Source organism: Eptesicus fuscus, chromosome 1, assembly GCF_027574615.1.
Source record: "Eptesicus fuscus isolate TK198812 chromosome 1, DD_ASM_mEF_20220401, whole genome shotgun sequence".
NCBI lineage: Eukaryota > Metazoa > Chordata > Mammalia > Chiroptera > Vespertilionidae > Eptesicus > Eptesicus fuscus.
In genome coordinates, this window is record NC_072473.1 from 70949699 (window position 1) to 70976396 (window position 26698).

General features: G+C 40.6%; 2 protein-coding genes across 2 annotated transcripts; one reads left to right on the forward strand and one right to left on the reverse strand.

Moving 5' to 3' along the window:
- Positions 1-556: 556 nt before the first annotated feature.
- GLA (galactosidase alpha) lies at positions 557-13165 on the reverse strand. The gene is made up of 7 exons (XM_008156555.3): positions 12925-13165; positions 6966-7140; positions 5789-5966; positions 5151-5242; positions 2804-2965; positions 2401-2598; positions 557-1736 (listed from the first exon to the last, which is right to left on the reverse strand). The coding sequence occupies exons 1-7, from the start codon at positions 13122-13124 to the stop codon at positions 1461-1463; spliced, it is 1281 nt and encodes a 426-aa protein (XP_008154777.2). The 5' UTR covers positions 13125-13165; the 3' UTR covers positions 557-1460.
- Positions 13166-13417: 252 nt separating this feature from the next.
- On the forward strand, positions 13418-18810 carry HNRNPH2 (heterogeneous nuclear ribonucleoprotein H2). The gene is made up of 2 exons (XM_008156557.3): positions 13418-13527; positions 17245-18810. Exon 2 carries the CDS (start codon positions 17298-17300, stop codon positions 18645-18647), a length of 1350 nt encoding a protein of 449 aa, XP_008154779.1. The 5' UTR covers positions 13418-13527; positions 17245-17297; the 3' UTR covers positions 18648-18810.
- The last annotated feature ends 7888 nt before the right edge of the window (positions 18811-26698 follow it).

Sequence of the window (26698 nt, forward strand, 5' to 3'; positions counted from 1 at the left end):
GGCATATGGCCTAACCAGGAATCCATCATTGAGCCATGCTGGCTGCCCTCACAACCCCCCATCTCAAATTTATACAAACTCTTTTCATGATGCAAATGACATAATTCCTAGTTAATTAAAATCCTAAATGGAACCTAGCAGTGATAATCCATTTTTTAAATTGCCTAACCATTTCAAGTTCAAATCCCTTTCATCTTTGTGTATTACTGAGATTCCGCTCTTAGTAATAAAGGATATCCAGAGACTGAAGCATTGATCAGAATATCAAACCTCAGAGGGAAAGGAGGGGAGGGTGGGGGTAAGGGGAGATCAACCAAAGGACTTGTATGCATGCATATAAGCCTAACCAATGGACACAGACACGGGGGGGGGGGGTGAGGACACATGTAATACCTTAATAAAGAATGAAGGATATAGCTTACTGAGTTCTACTTGTGCAGTAAAACTGGATGACACAGTAAGTATGCTACATACTTTGGTAACTGGAAGGGCATCTCACTGAGATGGAGCAATTTGCTTCCAAATTTATGTATTTTTATTTTTTTCAGAGAGGAAGGGAGAGGGACATAGAAATATCAATGATGAGAGAATCACTGATCAGCTGCCTCCTGCATGAGCCCTACTGGGGATCGAGCCTGCAATCCAGGCATGTGCCCTTGACCAGAATCAAACCAGGGACCCTTCAGTCCCCAGGCTAACAATCCACTGAGCCAAACTGGCTAGGGCTGCTTCCAAATGTATGTATCTGGATGACTGAGTCATGGTTCACCAATTTCATTGCAATTTTTATCAGCTGACAATGATTAGACTTCCAATTTTTTTTAAATCCTCACCCGAGGATAAGCTCACTGATCCTAGAGTGAAACAGAGATGTGACAGAACATGAACTGTTTATATTCTGTATGTGCCCTGACCACATACAGAATATGAACAGCAACCTCGGTATGTGGGACCATGCTCCAAATGAGCCATTGGCCAGGACAGTCTTCCAACTTTAATTACTTGGCGGGCAAAGGAATTGTTAAAACATACTTTAGGCCTTTTGAACCATTGGTTTCTGTAGTGAAATTTTTTTACCTGGGCATGCGCCTTGACCAGGAATCCAACCAGCAACCTTTTAGCGCATGGGAGGATGCCCAACCAACTAAGCCACACTGGCCAGGGCTGTAGTGAAATTTTATTCAGGTAAATCAAAGAATAGCTGAAGTGAGAATGGAAGATAAGGACAGATGTGTGGTCATTGGCAAAAAATTACGATTTTTTAAGGAAGCTTTTTTTGCCCTGGCAGGGTAGCTCAGTTGGCTAGAGCATCATCCAGATAAGCCAAGGTTGTGGGTTTGATCCCCATCAGGGCACATGCCCAGAATCAACCAATGAATGCATAATTGAGTGGAACAACAACTTGATGTTTCTTTTCCTATCCCTCTAAGAAAAATCAATAACAGTTTTTAAGGAAGCTTTTAAAATGTAGTCTGGCTTATTTTTAGCTGAAGCAAAACGGTGCCTGTGGGATTTATTCGAGTTTTTACATAGGAAGTCCATTCATAAAACCCAAGCTTTGTCTTCACAGGGAGGAGCTCTGTGATATGACAAGCAGGATTGCAGGCCACTCCTTGACCCAGGGAAGCAAGACTGATGGTGTAAGAACGAGGTCCACCAATCTCCTGCAGGTTTACCACAGCCACAGCCCAGGCTAAATTTGAGAGAGGGCGTTCCCATACCTCAATGCTGTCTTCCTGAAAAACAAGCCAAGAAAATAGGTGTGATAACTTGGTAACTAGCAGTAAGCTGCCTTGTAGCATTCAGTCTTATTGTCAGAACTACCAAACACTTCTAGGAAAAATTAAAATTATCTTGTAGCATGTTTGGGAATTAAAGTAATGATTGTAGCAAAAAAGCTTAATTACTGATTATATTGAGATTAAAAAATATATTCTCAAAAGATCAGTGCATATCTTAATATATAATAAATTTAGGTCCACGACAAAGTTGGCATTTGAGTATAAAGCCATCTTAAAATACATAACCCAAATAAACATTTGGATGAATTTCATTATTTTTTTTAAATCCCCACCTGAGGATATTTTCCCATTGATTTTCAGAGACCGTGGAAGAGAGTGGGAAAGACAAAAAGAGGGAAAGACAGAGAAATATCAATGTGAGAGAAACACGTCGATTGGATGCCTCCTGCACAACCCAACCAGGGACGGCTGGGGAGGGGCCTGCAACCGAGGTACGTACCCTTGACCAGAATCGAACCCAGGACCCTTCGGTCCGCAGGCCAACACTCTATCCACTGGGCCAAACCGGGCAGGGCCATTTGGATGAATTTTAAACTAGAAGGCAGGAGAACATATTCTTGTCCAATTCCTATTTCCTTCCAGAGAACATTTACTATACCTTTCTAAGTAGGTACCCCTGCTTGCCCAAGGGGTCCTGGTTGATGGCAATTACATCCTTATTCTGTAGGAGGGTTTTGGCTTGAAAGCTGATGTGTCGGAGGTCATTGGACATGAGTAACGGAGCTGCCATGATAGCCCAGAGGGCCATCTGAGTTATCTGCTGATCCCAGCTGAGGCCAAAGTTGCCAATCACTAACTGGGACAAAGAGTGAAATTAGAATTCAAATGAGAGAAGACAAACATTCTTAAAGTTATGTAGACACAGAAGCCACTTTCCATGGCACCCTGTTTTGAGTACGCTCACCTAAAGGCTGCTCCAAGGAACTTCCCAATTTACCTTGAATGCCAATAGGAAACAGGCCCACTGCAGGGGTTTGAACACAGAGGACTCAGGTTCTTACCATATCTGGGTCATTCCAACCCCCAGGTCCTGCAGCACTAACAAGTGTCCGCTGGTTAGATGAGGTCCAGGCCAAAATATTCTTTACACTTTGCCAAGAATCATAAATGTCTCCAAAATTTCTCCAGTGATTGCAGTATTGTCGGATTTCTGTATAATTGGGCTGTGAAAACAGAGATACTGTAACTCTTCTGCTTACTTTCTACTAATATTCTTGTGAGATGAAAATAGTCAAGTTTAAAGGAAGAACTTGTAGCCTTCTCTTTAGTTTATAGCTTAAAAGTCTCCATTGAGGAGAGCTAAATCCTTATTATAATGGATCTTCATTGTAAAAATTTTGCTTCAGAATTAGGCCATATAACTTAAAATTTCTACTTAAAATGGCTTAAACAATGTTTATGCTGAAAATTTACCAATGGTAACTAAATACTGGGATTATGGAGGAATGACATTTTTTTACACTTCACTATTTTCAAACTTCTAAAATGAACATGTACTGTACAACATTTAAAATCACAAATAACAAACGACCTAATAAGTAAAAGCAGCTGAAAAATTACTAGAACTCATCAAACATAAAGCAATCTGAATGGCATATAATTTGTTAACAGAACAAATACATGTTTATAAATAGGCACATGGGATATCCAAGGTTTAAGATGTTGAAGAGAAAGGTGAAGACTATTTTAGAGATTAGAAATAACAGCCCTAGCCGGTTTGGCTCAGTGGATACAGCATTGGCCTGAGGACTGAAGGGCCCTGGGTTCAATTCTGGTCAGGGGCACATACCTCCGTTGTGGGCTTGATCCCTGGCCCTGGTCAGGGTGCATGCAGGAGGCAACCAATCGATGTGTCTCTCTCACATCCATGTTTCTCTCTCTGTCTCTCCCCCCACCCCCGCTTCCACTCTCTCTAAAAATCAATGGAAAAATATCCTTGGGTGAAGATTAATAACAACAAAAAAAGAAATAACAGGGATTCATTCTATAAATAATTATTCAACACTTACCATATGCTAGTGATAAAGTCAGACAATGTCCCTGCCCTCCTGGAACTTATATTCTAGTGGGGAGACAGACAGTAAGTCAGTTAACATATGATTCTATATAGTGCTAAGGTCTTTGATGGAAACTAAATAGGTTAATGTGGTAAAGAATGAATGGATAGAGCACTATATATATATTTCAGAGAGGGAGAGAGAGAGAGAGAAACATCAATGAGAGAGAATCATTGATCAGCTGCCCCCTGCATCTCCCACACTGGGGATTAAGCCCAAAACCCAGGCATATGCCCTGACAGGGAGTCAAACCACAACCTCCTGGTTCATAGGTTGATGCTCAACCACTGAGCCACACTGGCTGGGTTAGAGCACTATTTTTTATAAATATATTTCAAAAATCCTTGCCTGAGGATATGTTTTCTTTAATTTGAGAGAGAGGAAGGGATGGGGGGGAGACGGGGTTGGTGAGGGGAGAAATCGGTTGCCTCCCATGGTGCGGGGATCAAACGCGCAACGTGTTTGTGCCCTGACTAGGAATCAAATCTGCAACCCTTTGGTGTATGGGACGATACTCCAACCAACTGAGCCACCTGACCAGGGCAGAATAGAACACTATTTTAGAGTAGTTAGAGAAGATCAGTCTGAGTGTGTGGTATCTGGTATGAGACCTCAATGTTAAGAAGGAGCTCAGAAATCTTGGCAAAGACCATACCAGGCAGAAAACAATAAGCAATAGGCCCTGAGGCAGCAATAGGCTTGGAGTGTTGGGGGACAGAAAGAACACCAGTGCAATGAGGGCGAGTGATGGGGAATGGGGTTGGAGAGATAGTCCAGGGCCAGATCAGTGGGGTTTGATTGTATTCCAAGTGCAATGGGAAGCCCGTTAAGGATTTTAAACAGGGGAGTGTTCCACTTACATTTTAACAAGGACACTTTGGTGCTGCTGAAAAAATGGTTGGAGGTAGGTGGAGAGTGGAAGTGAGAGGGAAGGTTGTTGGGATCATTTGGGGTGAGTGATGATGGTGGCTTGAAAGACCAAGATGGATGCAGCAGAGATGGAAAGAAATGGGCTGATTCAGGATTTATTTTGTAGATAGTACTGATAGGATTGCTGATGAACAGGTTGTGAATCATGAGACAAAGGGAAAAATCAAAGATGACTGACTTTCCAAGTGGTGGTAGCTTAGACTCCAGTTGGAGCAGTGGGGATGATAAGAAGTGATTGGGTCCTGGGAGAGATGGTAGGATGAGACTGTTAAGTAAGATGGGACTTTGAAGGAGACCTTTGTTCTCAAGTCCTGAAAACCTATCACCAAGGCTCTATTAAATTCTGGAGTCACTAGCTCACCTTCTGAAAGGGCAACATATAAAGGGGCCACTCACAGGAGTACACAATGCTTCTGCCAGTCTTGTTCAGGGCCAAGGACATGTGCTTATAACCTGAATGAGAAAACAATGGGTAAAATAAGGGGAAGAAAGGGACTTCCAACAGGGGCTTCCCTGAAGGGCCATGTTTATATTTTAAACCAGCAGCAGAGACAGGTAGCTTCTCTGTGTTGAAATTGTGTCTAATACCTCCCAGACTGCTGGGATTGTTCTGAGGATATAGTGCGGGATGGTGCATATATTGAGGAAAGGCAGTCATGAAGATGCCCCTTTCTCTGTGACTGTTTAACATTCTAGATGCTTTCCCAAATTATGTTAAAGAGTTAGAATTACTATTTGTAATTAACTCAGAGCCCTCTTTAATTAAAAGTACACAGTATTAGCTGTGGTTAAGTAGCATGGACTTTATACTGCATGAATGAATGAGTGCATGGACAAACTGAAAGAAAAGAGGTAGTAGCTCTGGCATATTGAGAATAATTATTTCCAATATTGTGACTGGGTACTTAAAATGGGAAGATTAGTTCTGTGGATACCCAGTTACCTTGGCTTCAAAGTTCTTCTCTTTGCTCATGGCTAAATCTCTTGAATGAAACATACCATCTGCCAACTGTTCCACAGTGTCACAGTAACAACCATCAAATTTTAGCAGATCTACGCCCCAGTCGGCAAAGGTCTCAGCATCAATGTCATAGTATCCCAAACTCCCAGGGTAGCCTGCACAGGTTTTTTTCCCAACATCTGCATAAATTCCTAGCTTCAGTCCTTTGCTATGGACCTGAAATGAGAGGAAAGCCACCACAATAGAAGTGCAATCATGAAGCAGAGAGAACCACTCCATGCTGTGGGAAGCGACACACTTCACCAGGTACTGGGGCATTTTTTTTTCACAAGTCCCAAAAATTATGTAGATGAGTTTATTGGGAGACAAAGAGCAAATTCTCCAATTCTGCTGAGTTCAAACTCACATGTAAGCTATAGCATAGAACTGAAGAGAAAGTTATCAGCCACTCTAATCTTTCTCTGATGGGAACCTAATAGTTACCTTTCCAGGGCAATGATATCTGGACAGAGTCTCTCCTTGACCAAACCTTGGTTAGGCTCCTCTAAGCTCTCTTCTCAAGTGGGCCTCAACTTTGTCAGTCAGTGTCTACTTTTAGCAAGAATCCTATTAAGTCTTCCTCCTACTCTTGATATATGATCAAGTTCCTCATCTTCCACCCTTGATGTGTAAGTCCTTGGCCTATTCTTAGCAAGAATCCTCCTCCCCTTAGTAATTTTCCATCCAGTGATCCTCCCAATCTGCTTTTTGGCTACAAATCCCCACTTGCCTTTGTTATATTCAGAATTGAGCTCAGCTCCTTCCCTTACTACAACAGTACTAAATAAAATGTCTTCATTGCCTTTACCTAATGTTTGGCTCGATTACTCTTAAAAATCTTTAGCAAGTATATCTTCTAAAATTCTAGTTTATAGTACAATTACAATACTGCTCAAAGTTTATATGGAAATATATGCACACATATGTCAAGAACCAAGTTCCTTTTTCTTCCCAGAGAATTTGGCTGTTTCAGCAAAAGGAGAACTTACTCAAGATGGGCCTCAAGAAGTGTTGCAAAATATATATCTGCTGACAGATGAAAATTCCACCTGATAAGCCTTACAATTCAATCTTCAGATAATGGCAGCTATTTTATTCTCTAAGTGTTTTTGAACAAGTTTCCATACAGAATTATTTGGTCTCCTGAATGAAAAAGAAAATTATCTATATACTCACATAATTAGATAGATGGCGGATTCCACTAGGAAAGCGTTTAGGGTCTGCCTGAAGTCTGCCTTTTGAGTCTCTTTGGGGAGCCATCCAACAGTCATCAATGCAGAGGTACTCATATCCTACTTCCTTCCAGCCTTCTGAGGCCATGAGATCTGCCATCTGCATGAAGAGCTTCTCACTAAAAGAGAAATTCCAAGAATCATTACAATTAATTAAACAAATGCTTGGGTACTTCCTATTTGTTAGGTACCTTGGGGCTTTCAATTTTTTTCAACCCAGTAATAGTTGGGTAGTAATCACAATCAAAGCAAGTTAAAATGGACTGAGCCTTTTTCCTTCTCCCTGCCCCCAATCTTAATATTTGTACCCTAAGAACCCTAAACAATTAAAATAGGAATGTGCAATGCAAGAAATTGAAAAGGCATGTTCATGGATTGGTAGAATCAACATCATTAAAATGTCCATACTACCCAAAGCAATCTATAGATTCAATGCACTCCCCATTAAAATACCAATGGCATATTTCACAGACCTTGAAAGAACTCTCCAAAAATTCATCTGGAATAAAAAAAGACCCCGAATAGCCACAGCCATCCTGAGAAAGAAGAATAAAGTAGGCAGGATCTCAATACCAGATTTCAAGCTGTATTACAAAGCCATTGTTCTCAAAACAGCCTGGTACTGGCACAAGAACAGACATATAGATCAATGGAACAGAATAGAGAATCCAGATATCAACCCAAACCACTATGCTCAATTAATATTTGACAAAGGAGGCATGAACATACAGTGGAGTCAAGACAGTCTCTTCAATAAATGGTGTTGGGAAAATTGGACAGATACATGCAAAAAAATGAAGCTTGATCACCAACTTACGCCATACACAAAAATAAACTCAAAATGGATACAGGACTTAAACATAAGACGGGAAACCATAAAAATACTAGAGCAATCCACAGGCAGCAAAATCTCAGACATATGCCAAAAGAAATTCTTCACTGACACTGCCCCTAGGGCAATGGAAGCTAAAGAGAAAATTAACAAATGGGACTACATCAAAATAAAAAGCTTTTTCACAGCAAAAGAAACCATCAACAAAACAACAAGAAGGCCTACTGCATGGGAGAACATATTTGCAAATGACATCACTGATAAAGGTTTAATCTCCAACATCTACAGGCAGCTTATACAACTTAATAAAAGGAAGATAAATGATCCAATAAAAAAATGGGCAACAGACCTAAATAGAATCTTTTCAAAAGAAGACAGAAGGAAGGCCAAGAGACACATGAAAACATGCTCAACATCACTAATTATCCGAGAGATGCAAATCAAAACAACAATGCGGTACCATCTCACACCTGTCAGAATGGCTATCATCAACAAATCAACAAACGACAAGTGTTGGCGAGGATGCGGAGAAAAAGGAACCCTCGTGCACTGCTGGTGGGAATGCAGACTGGTGCAGCCACTGTGGAGAACAGTATGGAGTTTCCTCAAAAAACTGAAAATGGAACTCCCATTTGACCCAGTAATCCCACTCCTGGGAATATATCCGAAGAAACTAGAAACACCAATCAGAAAGGATATATGCACCCCTATGTTCATAGCAGCACAATTCACCATAGCTAAGATTTGGAAACAGCCTAGGTGCCCGTCAGCAGATGACTGGATCAGAAAACTGTGGTACATCTACACAATGGAATACTATGCTGCCATAAAAAAGAAGGAATTCTCATCATTTGCAGCAACCTGGATGGAATTGGAGAACATAATGCTAAGTGAAATAAGCCAGTCAATGAAAGAAAAATACCACATGATCTCACTCATTTATGGATAATAAAGAACATTATAAACTTGAACAAAAAGACAGATACAGAGACAGTAAAGCATCAAACAGACTGTCAAATTACAGGGGGAAAGTTAGGGAGAGGTGGGGGAGATAAGAGATCAATCAAAGGACTTGTATGCATGCAAATAAGCATAACCAATGGATGCAAAACTCTGGGGGGTGAGGGCATATATGGGAGTGGGGTGGGGGATGGCAATGGTAAGATATGTACACATATAATACCTTAATAAAAAAAATTGAAAAAAAAGAAACTAAAAAGTTATATTTGATATATAAATGTTAAAACCAAAATACAGTAAGAACCACCATATTCATAACATGATAGACAAAAACAAAATATCCCAAATGCAAAAAGCATTCCAATTGAAAAATAGGGGACTAATACAAATAGGTATAATCAACAGCTTCCTTGGCTATCAACAATAACCTAGCTGGAGAAAAAGATACCATTTACAAGAGCAACCCAAAAAACAACAGGAAAACCTAAAATACCTGGAAATAAATTTAAGGTATCATTTTGCTCTTGGATAAGAAACTCAATATTAAAAAGAAGCTAATTCTCGCCCTGACCGGTTTGGCTCAGTGGACAGAGCGTCGGCCTGAGGACTGAAAGGTCCCAGGTTCGATTCCGGTCAAGGGCATGTACCTTGGTTGCGGGCACATCCCCAGTAGGAGGTGTGCAGGAGGCAGCTGATCGATGTTTCTCTCTCATCGATGTTTCTAACTCTCTATCCCTCTCCCTTCCTCTCTGTAAAAAATTAATAAAATATATTTTAAAAAAATAAAAAAATAAAAAGAAGCTAATTCTCCCTACACTTTATGCATTTTTTGGTTAATCCTCACCTGAGGATATATTTTTTCCCTAGTGATTTTTAGAGAGAGTGGAAGGAAAGGAGGGAGGGAGAGAGAGAGAAATATCGACTAGTTGCCTCCTGCACTCATGCCCAGACTGGGGGCAGGGAGCGAACCCGCAACCAAGGTAACATGCCCTTGACAGGGAATCGAACCCGAGACCCTTCCATGCCCCAGTTGATGCTCTAACCACTTTGCTACACCAGCCAGGGCCCTTTATGCATTTAATAAAACCCTGAACAAATCCCAAAAGGACTTTTTAAGGAACTTGGCAACATGATTTGAAAGGTTCACCTGAAAGATTAAACATATAATCATTCTGCAAAAAAATAAATGAAGCTGGTGTAGTACCAGTAGCATTAGAATACACAAATCAATGGAATTAAAGAGAATGTTCAGAAAGAGATCCTTCCAGCCATTTGGTACCATGGAATTTAGTTAATATTAAATACGGTATTCTTTATAGGATATTAAAGGCCAGACACATTAAAGATTTAAATATTTTAAAAATTCATAAACATACTAGTAGAAAACATAATGACTATATTATTTTCAGGTAGGAAAGTACTTTCTCAGCATTATGCCAGAGTCAGAAATAATAAAGGAAAAAATTTATATTTGATATATAAATGTTAAAACCAATGTATAGCAAAAACCACCATATTATAGACAAAAACAAAATATCATCCAAAAAGCAAAAAAAAAAAAACACAACAAACAAAACATTACAGTTGAAAAATAAGGAACTAACACAAATAGGCAATCTATAAAAGAAACCGTGCCAAGAGCCAATTTAACAAATGAGAAGATGTTTAATTTTATTACAAATCAAATAAATGAAAATAAAAACACCTACCTGATTGACAAAGTTTTAAAAGAATGACAAAAATGCAGTGTTGGCCAGGGTGTGGGGAAACAGGCATTCACATACACTATAGTTAGGACTGTGCATTTGTAAAACTTTTGGGGAGGACAGTTTGTATGTCACAAAATGAGCATATACTTGGACCCAGTAATTACACTTCTAAGGAAATAATCAGATGATGTACAGTGATGTATAGTTTTGTTCACAATAATGAAAAACTGAAGAGCCTGAATAGCTATCAACAGGAATTTTCTTACATAAAATATGGAATATACACACAACTTGCATTTATGAAGTTCTTATTCTATGACAGGCTTACATTTAGGAAGAGTAATTCATTTGCCCAAGGTCATATGGCTAAGTAACAGCAAGCTAGAATTTGAAAGTAGGCAAGCAAAGTTCAGAATCTTGCTAACAACTCAACATAAACATAATTTCATTTTTATTGGAAATAATGAGAAAAAAAAAGAAATCTGTGATCTGTGTTACTTACTAAAAAACTATTCCAAGACCTTATATTACCATTTTAACCATGATTACTTCTGGGTGGTGGAATGAGGGGAATCTTTATTTTCATTATACTCTTCTTTACTATCTATACTTTTTGCATTGATTATGCATTAGTTTTATAATCAGATACAAAAATAAAGACAACCACCACTTAGAAAAAAATTAAAAGAAAAAGAAATATGTGATGGGCACAATTGCTATACACTTTACCCCAGGGTCACAATGGACTTTTTCTGAAACTTAGAGGGTCCATTAATTCTGTAATGTTTGACCAACATTCTAATTTTATCTGTAAAGCTGTAAAGACATTCATAGGACTGTTTAAGAACTATTCTGTTATTAACCAGTGTCATCCCAACAAACAATAAAAAAGAAACTGATATGACAGATGGGTACTAGATTTATCAGGGTGATCACTTTGTAAGTTACATAAATGTCTAATCACTATGTTGTACACCTGAAGTTAATCGAATATTGTGTGTTAATTGTAATTAAAATTTTTAAATAAAACACCCCACTATTTTACAGATCCTTCTGAGTCAACTCCCTGAGGTCAGAGTTGTTATTCCCAATTTACAGACAACGAATGTGCTGATCAGATAGGTGCAATACCTGTCTTATCCAGGCAGCATTGTTGGGGAAGATCAGCGATAAGATGTTGAACCTGCAGTGGGACCTGACAATTGTTGATCCCCTCCCCTGTCCTTGGAATGTTCATTCTGCTTGCCTTCCACGCTCTCAGAAGCTGCCCCAAGGATATAGCCTTGAGAGAAATGTGTTGAAACTTCAGGAAGGTACGCAGGCATACCCCCCTCCGCTTTATTGCACGTTACAGATGTTGCGTTTTTACAAATTCAAGGCAAAGACCCCTCACCAGCAAAACATGACTTCCTTTATTGTGATACCTAGAACCGAACCCGAAATATCTCTGAGGTATGCCTGTACGTGACTACACCCAGCTTAAGGCCTCTGTACAAGCTTTTATTTGGCCGGCCGGCCGGCCGGCAGATGTGGATATTCCTCTTGCAGCCTCCCAAGAAAAGCTGCATAGGTAAGTTCCCTGGCCACTAAAACAGCCACTTACTAATCTGGATGGGTCTGCCACTTTCTGGGGTTTCTCCCAGCCCTGCTCTCCTGGGGCGGTTTCAGATTACACCCAGGTTGCTCCTGGCCAGTTGTTGAGCCAACAAGCCTCAACACTTGGCTTCCATATACAGGCATACCTCGGAGATACTGCGAATCTGGTTCCATACCACCGCAATAAAGTGAGTCCTAATGTTTTTGCTGGTTGAGGGTCTGGCGTTAAATTTGTAAAAAAAAAAAAAAAAAAAAATCAAAAAAAAAATCTCTGAAGCTCAGTAAAGCAAGGTGCAACAAAATGAGGTATGCCTGTACAAAGTTCCTTCAGGTCAACCCTACAGCCAGAGGCCACACTCATGGGAGAGAGGGTGGGGAGATCGCAGAGACTCCATAGTCCTTCTAAACTCCCTCAAGTTACAGTCAAGGAACCCTGTGACCAAAAAAGAAGAAAAGTCCTCTCTCCTACTCACTGCAGCTGTGCTTGCTGCTAGTACCATTAGAAGTAGGGCAGCAGCTCACAAGAAGGTTTGAACGGAACTGGATGGTAAATGAAAAAAGTCCCTAGCTCGGTAATCCGGCAGAGACTGAGAGGCCAGAGAAGTTGGCCGCTGGCAGGGTTCCCACCCCAGGAGGGGTCATAATGAGAAAATTTAGGGCTAGTCGCCACCGAGCCAATTCGCTGGGAATAAAAAAGCAGCAGCAGTGGGGAAGCTCTCCCTCTGGCTCAAATGTTCCCGCTGAGAACCTCTACCCCTCCAAACACACGGAAAGGCGAAGGGAAGGGCGTGCCCAAAGCTCGATACCTGATACAGGAATCCGGCTCTTCTGTGCAGTCCGTGTTGCACATGAAGCGCTCCCAGTGCAGCCAACCCATGGTAGGGGTCATGGCCAAGCCATTGTCCAGGGCCCAGGCCCCAGAAATCTCCCGGAGAACCAGGGCCATGAAGCTAAGCGCCAGCACGCAGCCCAGCCGCTGGAGTCGTCTACTAGTCAGCCTCATCATCAATGTAACCAAGCAGAACTTATTTCCGCGGTAAACTGGGATTTTAAGTTTAACCTTAGGGGCGGGCCAATCACTGGAGAGTTACGTAATGACGTTGTTGTTTCTCAGGCAACTGGGACGGTTATCCCCAGAGACGGACCAATGATCAGTCACGTAAGACGCACCGCAACCAATCACGCTCTTTCTTCCTAAACATGGGCCCGCCCTATTCCCATATCGGAAGGAAGTGTGCTCTTTAGTGATCCAGAGTTTTAAGCGGAGTTAACTCACGTGACCGAGATCTCACATGACGTAGGTGCTCACGTGATCATTCGCTTACGTGAGCAGAAGTAGTTCGGTCGTCGTCTACCGTCTCGCTATAGCCGTTTGAGGGCAGGAGGAACATCGTCCGGCATCTTTGGAGGTTGGTGTGTGGGTGGGAACTGGGGACCCAGGGGTGGCGATAATGAAGACCAAAGCGGGGGTCCGCAGGCCGCCTTCTCCTTTTTCGCTCCTCGCTTTCTCTTCCCCCGCCCCCCACTCCCCCATCTCAGTGCCGGGAAGCCGCCTTTGCTGCGCCTGGTGGGGAAATGGTGGACGTTCGTGACTGTGTGTGGTTTTTGTATCTCTCTCTGTCTGGGCGGGTCTCAGGGGAGCCCTTAAGAGAAACCTGACGGAGAAAAACGTTGGAAAACCACATCCGTAAATTAGGAAAAAAATAACATATTGAGACTAGTGGTCTGAGCGCTCGTCCATCCTTTCAGGCATTCAGTCTCCACTGCCTGATTGTAGGGAGAGGCACCAAGTCAGTTTATATGTAAAATCACATCTAGGTAAATGTTACGTGCCTAACAGAGGAGCCCAATAAATGTTTTTACTGAGTTGAGTATTTAAATAACGTTTTTTTGCTTATAACAATTTGTTCAATTTTGAACATTCGAAAAATAACAATATAAGTTTTTTTTTTACTATAAGTTTTAAAAAAAATACTTGTAATTCATTACCCAGAGATAACTACTCAGCACTTGGTGTATAAAAAGTATGTGTGTAAGACACATAAATACACAAATTCTTAACTCACAAATGGAATCCTGGTTCCTACTTCAGGCAATGGAGTATTAGTGGCCTTCCCGGTGATACAGTAACGAAGTAGAACTTTCCTGCTGCCACTACAGAGGGGATTAAGGCCTAGAGTGCTGCAGGGACATTAAATGGGGCGGGTGTTTCAAGAGTTAAGACAGGCCAAAAACTAGTCCGAAAAATCTATCGCTCAAATCTAAAAATGGTTTATATGACGACTGTTAACCACCGCAGATGCGCTGTGCAAGGCATATAATGGGCAGTTAGTGTTTGTTGAATTGAATCCTCTAGTTTTATGGCAGTTAGTACACTTTGTACTTTTCTAGAGGCCCAGTGTTCCCAGACCATGTCAGATAAGCCACCCACGTACCAAATCAGAAACTTGCATAAAATTTGCTATACCAAACTCCAGAAAAGCAAACATTTTTGCTGAATTACAATAATTACTCTAGAAAATTAAGAATGCACCAACGTTTTTTAAATATATTTTATTGATTTTTTACAGAGAGGAAGGGAGAGAGATAGAGAGTTAGAAACATCGATGAGAGAGAAGCATTCATCAGCTGCCTCCTGCACACCTCCTACTGGGGATGTGCCTGCAACCAAGGTACATGTCCTTGACCAGAATCGAACCTGGGACCTTTCAGTCCCCAGGCCAACGCTCTATCCACTGAGCCAAACCGGTTAGGGCATGCACCAAAAATTTTAAAAATGAAATTGAAAAAGCTATAAACCTAACATTGCTTTTTAAATTCCAATTACAATGATTAAAAAAAATTAAACCTATGTAGTAGTATATAGGATATGGGATATGAAGTGGAAATCCACTCCACTCTTCCTACCCTCCAGTTCTTTCCTCAAAAAAACAAGTTTGTATTATATGCCTCCATATCTTCCTCTTTGCATTTACAAACATACATACATGCATGCTTATATTTTCAAATAAGTAGGATCATACTATGCATATTTTTAATATATTTTGGAAATCTTAGGCCAGGGCAGATCTTTTTAAAAACTTCATAGCATCCACTTTAAGGATAAAGTATACTTTATTCAGCTGTCCCCCTATTGATGGATAATTAGGTTTCTAATTTTCTGCAATTACTAACAGTGCTGCAGTGAACATTTGTATTTCAGTTGACCAGGCTCTGGAAGGAGTTCTAGCAGGGTTGAAGAATATATGTTTTTTACATGGTTGAGATTATAAAGTAGCTGTGATCTTGGGTCACTTAAGATTATAGCAGAGTAATTTCTCATGTAATTAAATATTTTTATAATTTTTAAAAATTGTGTAATATTCTGTCTTTCTTAATGAAATACCTTTCAGTGAATATATAGCTCCATAAATCTTTGAATTTCAGATCATCTCCTTATGGCACATAACCTAGAGTGGATTTACTGTACCAACTTTCACTCTTCTGGGTGTGTGTTAGTTTGTGAACCCTGAATATCAGCATTGATTTATCCTCACTGGTTAGTTTTCGCTATCTTGATGGGTGAAAAGTGGCAATTTAATTCTGGTTTTAAGGTGCATTTCTGGTGATTCATGGAGTTTGAACATTTCCTAGACCCCTCTCCTGTATCCTCATCTCTCTTTTCTGCTATATTTAATCAGTTATTAAGTTCCACAGAGTCCACTGCTTTGAATACATAGATCATGTCTTCCTTTTTTTAAATTGCTGATGCCTTAAGTCAGGGGTGGGGAACGTTTTTTCTGCATTTGGATACTTATAACATCATTCGTGGCCATACAAAATTAGAAGCTTAAAAATTAGCCTGCTATATTTGGTAAAACATTTAATTAATTCACACCTAATGCCTTGGCAGGGCCAGACCAAATGATTTCGGGCCTTGTACGGCCTTCCAGATGTTTCCCACCCCTGTCTTAGGTGAATCCTTAACATGTCTCTAGGAGATCAGGGTTCTAACTGATCTTGCTAGTGTCACCTCAACCCCCTCTGTTTGAGTACTACACTGTTTTTAGGGCGATCTATCTGGAAGGGGTCTGAAGATGTCCCTTCCCTCTCCTCACTCCTATCCCTTCACTCCCCTTCCCCTAACTTCTATCTCCTTGCTCCCTTCTCCCCTCACTCCACTCCCTTCACTCCCCTTGTTAAAGGCCCTTAACATTTGTCAAATAAGGCCTTTGGGACCTGATCTCTATCTTGCCAGCATTATCTCCTGCCTTGCCTCTTCCTATTTTATGCTCTATCGTAATTTTTTAAAATTGATTTATGGATCCCTGAACCAGTTAGTCTGTTTCATTTAACTGTTCTGTGCCAGCTGATAGAATTGACCAACCACGCCCTGCTTTAATACCTTTTCACCCTGCACATAATTCTGACATAGCAGAGATAATATGTTTATTTGCCCTTTTGTTTTTAATAAAGGCATATAGTACCCCTGTAGGACCATAAGTCCTTTTTGGGATTATTGATCCTTGTATGCCAGAGCCAAGTACTGGACCTGGCCGCTGAAAAATGTAAAACAAATGTGTGAATTCCCAATAATGTCTTTTTTCCATTTATCTCTTAGGCCTTAATATTTCCCTTTATTAATTTGTGTGAGTTCTTTATATAAGGGTATTAATGCAGTTATCTTCTCAAGTGTATTGTTTGTCTTTTAATTCTGTTTAATGTTTTGATGTAATGAAGTTTTTCATTTTTATGTAATCATATTTAGCCATTTTTTAATTTGCTGGCATCTTCCACTGATTTTGTTGATGTTAATTTTTTTCTTCTTTTTCTTTAGACTATGATGTTAATATATGGTCAATGTAGAGATCTTAGAACATACAGAATTTCCAAAGAAAACATTTCCTGAAACAAAAAGCTCCCATAATTCTATCATCTAGAAATAACCAGCAGTAATGATACCCAACACATAATAGGTATCAGGTGTCAAAAAAATTGTTGAATGAATTAGAAATTTGGTGCAGTCCTTTTATTTATGTGAATGTATTACCCAAAATGCTACCAGTGTATTTGAATTTTGTATTAATTGTTTTTTTCTTACTGTATTGTGAACATTTTTCCATGATAAGTCTTCTAATTTTTTTCAGCTACACTGAAATTGCATTGATCCGAGCTTGCCACCAAGAGCCTAACAGTCACCATGATGCTGAGCACGGAAGGCAGGGAGGGTTTCGTGGTGAAGGTCAGGGGCCTACCCTGGTCCTGCTCTGCTGATGAAGTGATGCGCTTCTTCTCTGATTGCAAAATCCAAAATGGCACATCAGGTATTCGTTTCATCTACACCAGAGAAGGCAGACCGAGTGGTGAAGCATTTGTCGAACTTGAATCTGAAGATGAAGTGAAATTGGCTTTGAAGAAGGACAGAGAAACCATGGGACACAGATATGTTGAAGTATTCAAGTCCAACAGTGTTGAAATGGATTGGGTGTTGAAGCATACAGGTCCGAATAGTCCTGATACCGCCAATGATGGCTTCGTCCGCCTTAGAGGACTCCCATTTGGCTGTAGCAAGGAGGAGATTGTTCAGTTTTTTTCAGGGTTGGAAATTGTGCCAAATGGGATGACACTGCCTGTGGACTTTCAAGGGCGGAGCACAGGGGAGGCCTTTGTGCAATTTGCTTCACAGGAGATAGCTGAAAAGGCCTTAAAGAAACACAAGGAAAGAATAGGGCACAGGTACATTGAAATCTTTAAGAGTAGCCGAGCTGAAGTCCGAACCCATTATGACCCCCCTCGAAAGCTCATGGCTATGCAGCGACCTGGTCCCTATGATAGGCCAGGGACTGGCAGAGGGTATAATAGCATTGGCAGAGGGGCTGGGTTTGAAAGGATGAGACGGGGTGCCTATGGTGGAGGGTATGGAGGCTATGATGATTATGGTGGCTATAATGATGGGTATGGCTTTGGGTCTGATAGATTTGGAAGAGACCTCAATTACTGTTTTTCAGGAATGTCTGATCATAGATACGGAGATGGTGGGTCCAGTTTCCAGAGCACCACAGGGCACTGTGTACACATGAGGGGATTACCTTACAGAGCCACCGAGAATGATATTTACAATTTTTTCTCACCTCTTAACCCCATGAGAGTACACATTGAAATTGGACCCGATGGCAGAGTTACTGGTGAGGCAGATGTTGAATTTGCTACTCATGAAGATGCTGTGGCAGCTATGGCAAAAGACAAGGCTAATATGCAACACCGATATGTGGAGCTCTTCTTGAATTCTACTGCAGGAACAAGTGGGGGCGCTTATGATCACAGCTATGTAGAACTCTTTTTGAATTCTACAGCAGGGGCAAGTAGTGGTGCTTATGGTAGCCAAATGATGGGAGGGATGGGCTTATCCAACCAGTCTAGTTATGGGGGTCCTGCTAGCCAGCAGCTGAGTGGTGGTTATGGAGGTGGTTATGGTGGTCAGAGCAGTATGAGTGGATATGACCAAGTTCTGCAGGAAAACTCAAGTGACTATCAGTCAAACCTTGCATAGGTAGAGAAAGGAGCATCAAACAGCTACTACAGAAATGAAAGCTGTGCATTTATGGGAGTTGAATAGAATGGGAGGGCTGTCTAGCATATCCAATATGGTAAATGGGAAATAGATTCTGATCACTCTAGGTCAATTTCTTTCTTTTTTTCCTTTCTCTTTTTTTTAAGAAAACAAAGGTTACGTTTAACACTTTTGCATTACAGGATTGTGATTTATGCTTACTGTAAAATGGGAGTCAGGATTGTTTTCAAACTTTAAGCTCAGTAATTTTGAACACTGAAACATTAAGTATTGACCATAACTGTTAAAACAATTTTCATCTTTCCTCAAGTTTATGTTGTAGGAGTGTACCTAAGCAGTAAGCATATTTAGGTTAAAGCAGTTTCTCCTATGTTAAATGTTGCTCTTATACCACAAGACATTGAAAACTTTGGATGTGTGTTGATAAACATGCTTTTCTGTAAAACTCAAATATAGGAGCTCTGTCTATAATTCAAAGTGAAAACATTTGGCATGTTTGTTAATTCTAGCTTTTTGGTTTACTATCCTATAAGGCACGTGAGTGAACACTTATTTTTTATTAAGATCTGGGACAATTTTGAGATGTAATACCAATTGATACTTTAGGAGTAGGGTCATGTCATTTGTATAAAATTCTGAAGCTTTGATTTAAATCTTTCCTTGTATTGTGATTTCCATTAGACATATTGTACTAAGTGAAACTTGTTAAATAAATCTTCCTTTTAAAAACTGGAAAAATAATCTTGTGCAGCTTGATTTTTTATTATGTTCTGTTATGTGAGCCTTTTCTTTTACACATTCCTCTGCTGTTGAAGTTTAAGTTATTTTCAATCTTTAAAATTATTATAAACATACATTAGCATCTTCATACATTCTTGCATATATCACTAATTATTTCTAAGATATATTCCTAAAAGTGCTGAATCAAAGGTACACACATTTTAGAAGCTTTTATTGGAAAGATTGTGTTTCCCTTAGGAATTTTTTTACCATCATAGCCTCAATGATGCACATTATTCTTGATCTTGGCCAATTTGTTAGTTGAAAAATGGTATCCCATTGCTATTTTAATTTGTACTTTGATTAATATTCAGGTGGAACAACTTTCTGTTTCTTACCTTATATCAACATGTCCACAGGACTACTGGGCTACTCCAGAGACTACTTGATTCAAGACAGCATCCTCCAAAATCCAAAGAAGAAAAAGCAAATAATCCAAAATAAGATTTAAGGCACTTTTGTATGTTTTGATAAAGTTGTCCTATGCTATAGAAGTAATTCAGTCTCCTTCATAACTTAATAGTCTCTAAGCACCCTTTTTAAGGTTTTTCAGAGCATTTAAACCTTGTTTTAAACCAGTAGTTCTCAAACTTAAGCATGCAACAGAATCCTTTGCTGGACTTGTTAAATCATTGATTACTGGGCCCCACTCCTAGAGTTTCTGAAATTCTGTAGTTCTGGGGTAGTGCTGAAGAAACTGCTAATGCAGGTTTTGTGACCCATGACAGCTCTCTACAAGGTTTATCTGAACCCTAAAACAGCATCGTGAAGAAGCAGTTTCCTTCATGATCCCTGATTGCCTTCCCTTTTTCCTATAACAGGTAGTTTAAACTTTTCTGTTAAAGTACACTTTGCATATGCTTATTAACAACACCTGTGATACCTGTTTATTTTAAATTTCTGCCCACATCATAAATTTCTGGCCATTAACAATTACACCTTTTGATGATCTAAAGCCTGGATGCCCTTGGGTCAGTACCATCTGTACCTGAACTTCTACATATCTCTTTGTAGATCTGACCAGACTGCAAATGGATTGTTATCCTTGGTATATTTAGAGCTTAGGACCCAGAGAAACACTTGGAGAGGGAAAGTAAATATCAAGTTGGTCTAACTACTTTATTTAAGGACATTTTTTATTGAGCACCATTCCTAAAAAATCATACTGAGGATACAGTTGGAGGTGATTTCAGATTCTTTGATGACTTCTAATTGTGTCAGCTGCAAGAAATCCATTTTGACTCATACCATAATGAGCCAATCATTACTTTCACCTCCTAAGCCCTTCAGGAAGCCTTTCTCAGAGGGTTCACAAGTAGGTAGGTGCTTTTGCTTTCCAGGCTGCTCAGTTAATTTTCCAGAACGTTCTCTACATGTGAGCAAAGATTCTCCAGTTAGCCACTAGATGTCACCAACTCTCAGGAAATGATTGACTGAGTCTAGCGAGCTAAGGTGTTTGCTTCCTAGGCTGGATAAGAAAACAGAAGGTTCTAGGCTGGGTGAAAAGGGATTAGGCAAAAACAACAACAAAACAACCTCATAGACACAGGCAACAGTATGGTGATTACCAGAGGAAAAGAGGAGTGGGGGGTGGTAGAAGAGGTCATATGAAGGGGATAAATGGTGATGGAAAGAGACTTGACTTGGGGTGTGAACACACAGTATACAGTTGATGTACCCTTGAAATATATCTTATTAACCAATTAGAGGCCCGATGCATGAAATTCGTGCAAGGGGCTTGGCCCTCACTGCCCTGGCTGGCCCTCGCAGCCCCTTGCAGCCCTGGCCAGCCCTCGTAGCCCTGGCTTTGTTCTGAAGGTCGTTCGGCTGTTCGGTCTAATTAGCATATTAGCTCTTTATTATATAGGATGTCACCCAAATAAATTTTAAAAAGTTAAAAAAGAGAGAAGGGCTTGGGGAAGCGGTCGAAAGAGAGAGACCCTGGAAGATCAGCAGTCAGCACTAGAGGTATGGAAAGGGACAGTAGTTCCTTTCAGAGTAACAATACAGATGGTCATGCGAACACATAACCACACACACACACCCCATCTCTAATTCTCTCAAATCTAACACTCACACTACCCAGGAGAGCTTGCTTAAAGGTAAAGTGGGCAACACACCCATATCCACCAGCCACCAACTCAAGGGATTCATTTTATTTTATTTTTATTTTTTTAATTACTTTATTGATTAAGGTATCACATATTTGTCCTCAAACCCCCCCCCCCATTCCCATTCCAAACCCCTCCACACGCATGCCCCACCCCCCTGTTGTCCGTGATCACTGGTTAGGCTCATATGCAAGCACACAAGTCCTTTGGTTGATCTTTCTCCCTTATCCCCACCCTCCCCTACCTTCCCTCTGAGGTCTGACAGTCTCAAGGGATTCATTTTAGACTGCCCCTAGGAGCTAGTTGGTAGGATCAGGCTGAAAGTTTGCAGCTACAACTTTCATGGTCTAAAGGGGTCGCCACTGATAATGCCAATGGTTCTCAGAGTGAGGTTCCTGGGCCAGCAGCATCAGCATAACCTGCGAACTTGTTAGAAATGCAAAGTTTCGGGCCCCATTCCAGACTGACTGAACCAAAAACTTACGGATGGGGCCCAACAATCTGTGTTTCAACAAGTCCTCCAGGTGATTTTGATGCTCAGAACCACTAGCTTCTGCATGGATTTTGTTATTCACCCATTTACTTATTCCTGCATTCATTCACCCAACCATAAAGGAGGTCTCTAAGCTCGTCTCATCCTATCTGTAAGCATGGCACATTTTCTGTACCCCTCCACCCAGCAAATTAATGTAAAATGCATTGCAAATTCCTTTACAAATCAAGGGAGAATTCCTAAGCTGCCAGCAAAAAGGAAGATTACTCCAAGATGGGCCTAAAGGTCTATTGCAAAGAATCGCTGATGGAATGAAACCTGAATTGTTCAATAAGTGTTCCCCAGACCCAGGGCAGCCAGAACAGGTGAGAGGAGCCATTTGGAATAGCTGTGTCTGATACCCAGCTGGGAGAATCACAAGGGCCGTTTTGCAACCTGCTCCCACACTGATCAACATTAAGTCTTGTGAATGCAAAGCAGGCATATTTCAGGGGTCACCAGGTTAGCACTCCGGAGGGGAGGGGTTAGCTTGTGCCTGGAGCCTGTGTGTGATCTGCACAGACAGATGCAAAGAACACACAGGCTACCACCAGCCCTCTGAAAAGAGAACGTTAGGCTTCTGAAAGAAGAGATGGGTACAGAGAGACAACACGTAAGAATCACTGTCATTTATTTAGTAATTATTTTCTGAACTATTTACGTATTCCAACGCTCTGTCCTACCTATACACTAATTAGGACATTTACCTGCAGATTGTGAGTACTCTTTTCCACTATCCCTTTTTCTTACTCTCTCCCTCCCTCTTTCTGCCTCCCCCCTTGCACTGGGCTTGTTTCTCATACACTGGATGTCATTAGGTGTCGATGCCATTTGGGGGGGCAAAAATGGAATAGTGGAGACTAGCTATAGTTATAAGAAATATTAATCATGCCCTGTTAGCCGTGATTGTTTTGTTCTGATTAAAGTAAGCACATTGTAACCTGGCTGGGAGTTGTAGGACCCGGGACCTGGAAGTTAACCTGGAAATTTTGTCCATTCTCCTAATCAGAGAACTGCCTATCATCATAGAAAGATTAACAACCTTGTTGCTGAAACAATGGAGGCAACAGCCCTTTGCAACCCTCTAGCCCCAGCCTGCATTGCCTGTAATCTGCAACCAGTTTACTCATTATTATTCCTTTTGGATACCCATTCATATTCCTTTTGCCTACTCCCCATGTAATCTTTGTCCTTCTACCCAATATAAGCAGCTGGCTTAGGGTGGGGGCAGAGCAGATGTTTGTGGATGACCTGCCGCTCTTCCACACTGCCGACAGTATTGGAATAAAGGCTCCTATAGGATTCAACCCTGTCTCTGCTTAATTGGCTCCAGTAGTGACAGGCAGCCCAGACCCCTTGGTTGTGGGGTTTCACTATCTCCACTTTAAAGATGAGGAAACTGTCTCAGAGAGGGTGAGGATCAACCTTGTCTTTGGGAAAGAAGCAGGATACCGGAGGAAGGGAGGAGGGGAAGAGAAGAACATGGCTTAGACCCGCATGGGACCTGTGTGGTGAGGGTGGCGATGACCAGAGGTGGGTCCATCATCTCCTCCCTCGCTCCCCGGCCCGTAATCCCCTTTCCCTACTGATCCCACCGAGAGGAAGGGGAAAGGTCGGGTAAGCGGGCACCAGGAGGGCAGAGAGTTCGATAAGACTCATTCCTATCTCTAGGCTTGCGCCGTCCAGAGACCCTCAATCTGCCTCTCCGCCTTGTATTTCATTTTAGGGAAGAGATGCGGAAGAGGCTGCCCGGGCAATGGCGGCTGGCCGCGTGGGCTAGTGCTGGTCGCTAGAGGGGGCGCGCGGTCAGCGCGGCGATGGCGGGCAGTGGCGGGCTCGGGGAGTTGGGTGTCTGAGTTCTGAAGGGGAGGCTATCACTTTGTTAGCCGCGGCCAGACCTGTGAGCCCTGGTCCGTCCTAGAACCTCCCCCGCTCTCCCAGGACCCTCTCAGTCTTTTCGGTCCAGTTGAGCGCCTGGAGCGGGAGGCCCAAGGCCAAACCGGGCGACACCGATCTAGAAGGGAAGAAACGGCCCTGGAACCTCTCTGGTCCCCCTCCGTGGGTTATCTGGCCGCCTCTCCCCCCCCCCCCCCCGCCGCCCGCTGTTGTGCGATCGTGGCTCCCGTGGCCCACGGGCAGCGGGCTGGAGAGCGGACAGAGAGAGGGAGTCACTTTTTCCTGCGCACACAGCAGGCGCTCAGTACATGTTTATTTTCAGTTGAGTGTTGATTCAACTTTTATGGCTTGTGATTAATCCTTTTCCTTCGGTTCTCAAAACTCCCATTGCTTACTGGATCAAGGACAAACAGCTCCCCAAGTATTATAGCACCATACTGAGAATTTAAAAAGTTCTGAAAACATGTGAGTTCTTTTGTTTGAATATTTCTCAACTTAGGTTTTTATTTTTTCTTTTGCACTTTTTTTTTTTCATTTGCAGCAAACCCCTAAAATGTTCTACCTCTTCCTTGAAACTTCCTTCCACTCCTCACTTCATACTGATTTCTCTTTTCCTAAATCGTTTTGAGCAAATAATCAGGCTGCAGTTATTACTTGGTGGTTCTAAAATTATTTCAACATGTGGCGGTTTTTATTTTTGCTTGTCTGGCTAAGCTGCACCTTTTATCCTTATGTAAATATAAGGACAGGGAGAGTAACTGCAAAAGGGCATGAAGGTTCTTTTTATTTTTTATATTTATAATTTTGAAGGTTCTTTTTAAAAGATAATGAGAATGTCCTAAACTTAGAATGTAGTGATGGTTTGTACAACTCTATAAATTCACTAAAAACCATTCACTTATACACTTAAAACAGGTGAACTTTATGAATATAAATTGCACCTTAAAGGAGCACTTACAAATGCCTGTATTTTGTGAACAGCCTAGCAGGATAAATGGAAATACAATGGCCTAAGGCAGTGGTCGGCAAACTCATTAGTCAACAGAGCCAAATATCAACAGTGCAACGATTGAAATTTCTTTTGAGAGCCAAATTTTTTAAACTTAAACTTCTTCTAATGCCACTTCAAAATAGACTCGCCCAGGCCGTGGTATTTTGTGGAAGAGCCACACTCAAGGGGCCAAAGAGCCGCATGTGGCTCACGAGCCACAGTTTGCTGACCAAGGAAATGACAAAGACTCTCTCCTTGACCAAACTTTATTTTTAAATTTTTTTAATTTTCATTATGTAGTTTTTATTTTAGATGAACAATATTATAAAAAAGAGTTCACCTGGAATAAAATCCACTTAAAAAACAACAAAAACACAGCAATAGTATCAGTACACAGTTAATGAATTGGCTTAAACAAGACTAACCACATGACAGGCCCACTTTATCTGCAGGAGCTTTTCACATTAAGCCGTTGGAACAAAAATAAAAACACCAAAACATATGCAGTGGGATAATTCTACGGAAAAATTAGATATTTTCCATTAGGGGGCATGATTTTAGTCAAAGAGTTATGGTATTTTGAATTAAAGGAAATGCTGCAAACAAAATAAAAACCCATCTGTAAGACCATAGGAATGAATTCTGATAAGTTCACATTTTTTTTAAAATGTAAGAAAATGAAACAAGTTCTATTAGTTGTTGGCAATACGAAATGCAATTACATACGGTATAAGTTATTTCAAAAAAATGAAGTAAAATTTGAAAATATCCCTAAAATAATTTTTTGCTAATTTTTATTTCTGTAAATTTCAGTCACTTAGATTTTTTTCATAGTGAGCATGACAACCATTCATTTTATTAATCTTTTAAAAAAGACCAATTCTATTGTAAAATTGTGCTAGCATTTGAAATTTTATTAGCATATCCTGTCTCTCTAGGTTTCTCTAGGACAAGGAATTTCATTTTTAGACATTCCTTTCTCCCTTCTTTAGCTATAACAAGAAGGAAAATGGAATGTACTTTCTGTTAAAAGGAAAACTATAAAACCTGACAGCAGAAATGACTGCTTATAATGTGACACAAGTACACCAACATAATGAAGTGCTGTTTTAAAATTTTAAGCTTAGAAGCTCATCTTTAAAGATTAAGAACTAAATTTATAAAGAAATCTAAGTCATAATCTAGAAAAGAAAGTCTGCTTATATGTATCACTTACTGTTCACAGGAAAAACTTTATATAAGCCTTAATAAAGATTCCCAGCATTAGAACCTGTAAAATGGAGTTATAATCTCTTATTAGAAATTTCTGCAAACATTTATCTATATTGCACAGCTAAATTTATTAATGGAGATAGGGAGATAATACTTTTTTGCACTATTGGATATGACATGTATGTTCTATTCTAAACTACCTCCTACCTTTCCCAATGATGCCTTTAGTTCAAAACAAAACATATCATCTAAATTGTGTTGGATGCATAAAGCCTGGCTCACTGTTTTTCTACCAGGTATTAGAACACTAGTAAGCTAATGAGGTATAATAAAAAATAGTCCTTCAAAGTAAAGAGTATAGTCTTTTGAAAATTTATAATAAAGACTGCACAAAATGTTCATGTAAATAGTAAGAAACCCTGCAGCACCTCCTAACTGATGCACAGGTGGGTTATTTTCTTATAATCTGTCTGAAGTAAAATAGAGCTAAAATAAGTTCCCAGTGAAA

Excerpts from the sequence above, each read along its gene's own strand:
- HNRNPH2 (XM_008156557.3), top strand. The coding sequence starts at position 17,298 with ATGATGCTGAGCACGGAAGGCAGGGAGGGTTTCGTGGTGAAGGTCAGG.
- GLA (XM_008156555.3), bottom strand. The coding sequence starts at position 13,124 with ATGATGAGGCTGACTAGTAGACGACTCCAGCGGCTGGGCTGCGTGCTG. Across the intron at positions 5,967-6,965 it reads TCCGCCATCTATCTAATTAT|GTCCATAGCAAAGGACTGAA; the intron begins GTGAGTATATAG and ends CTCTCATTTCAG. Across the intron at positions 2,966-5,150 it reads ATATGTTGCCCTTTCAGAAG|CCCAATTATACAGAAATCCG; the intron begins GTGAGCTAGTGA and ends CTGTTTTCACAG.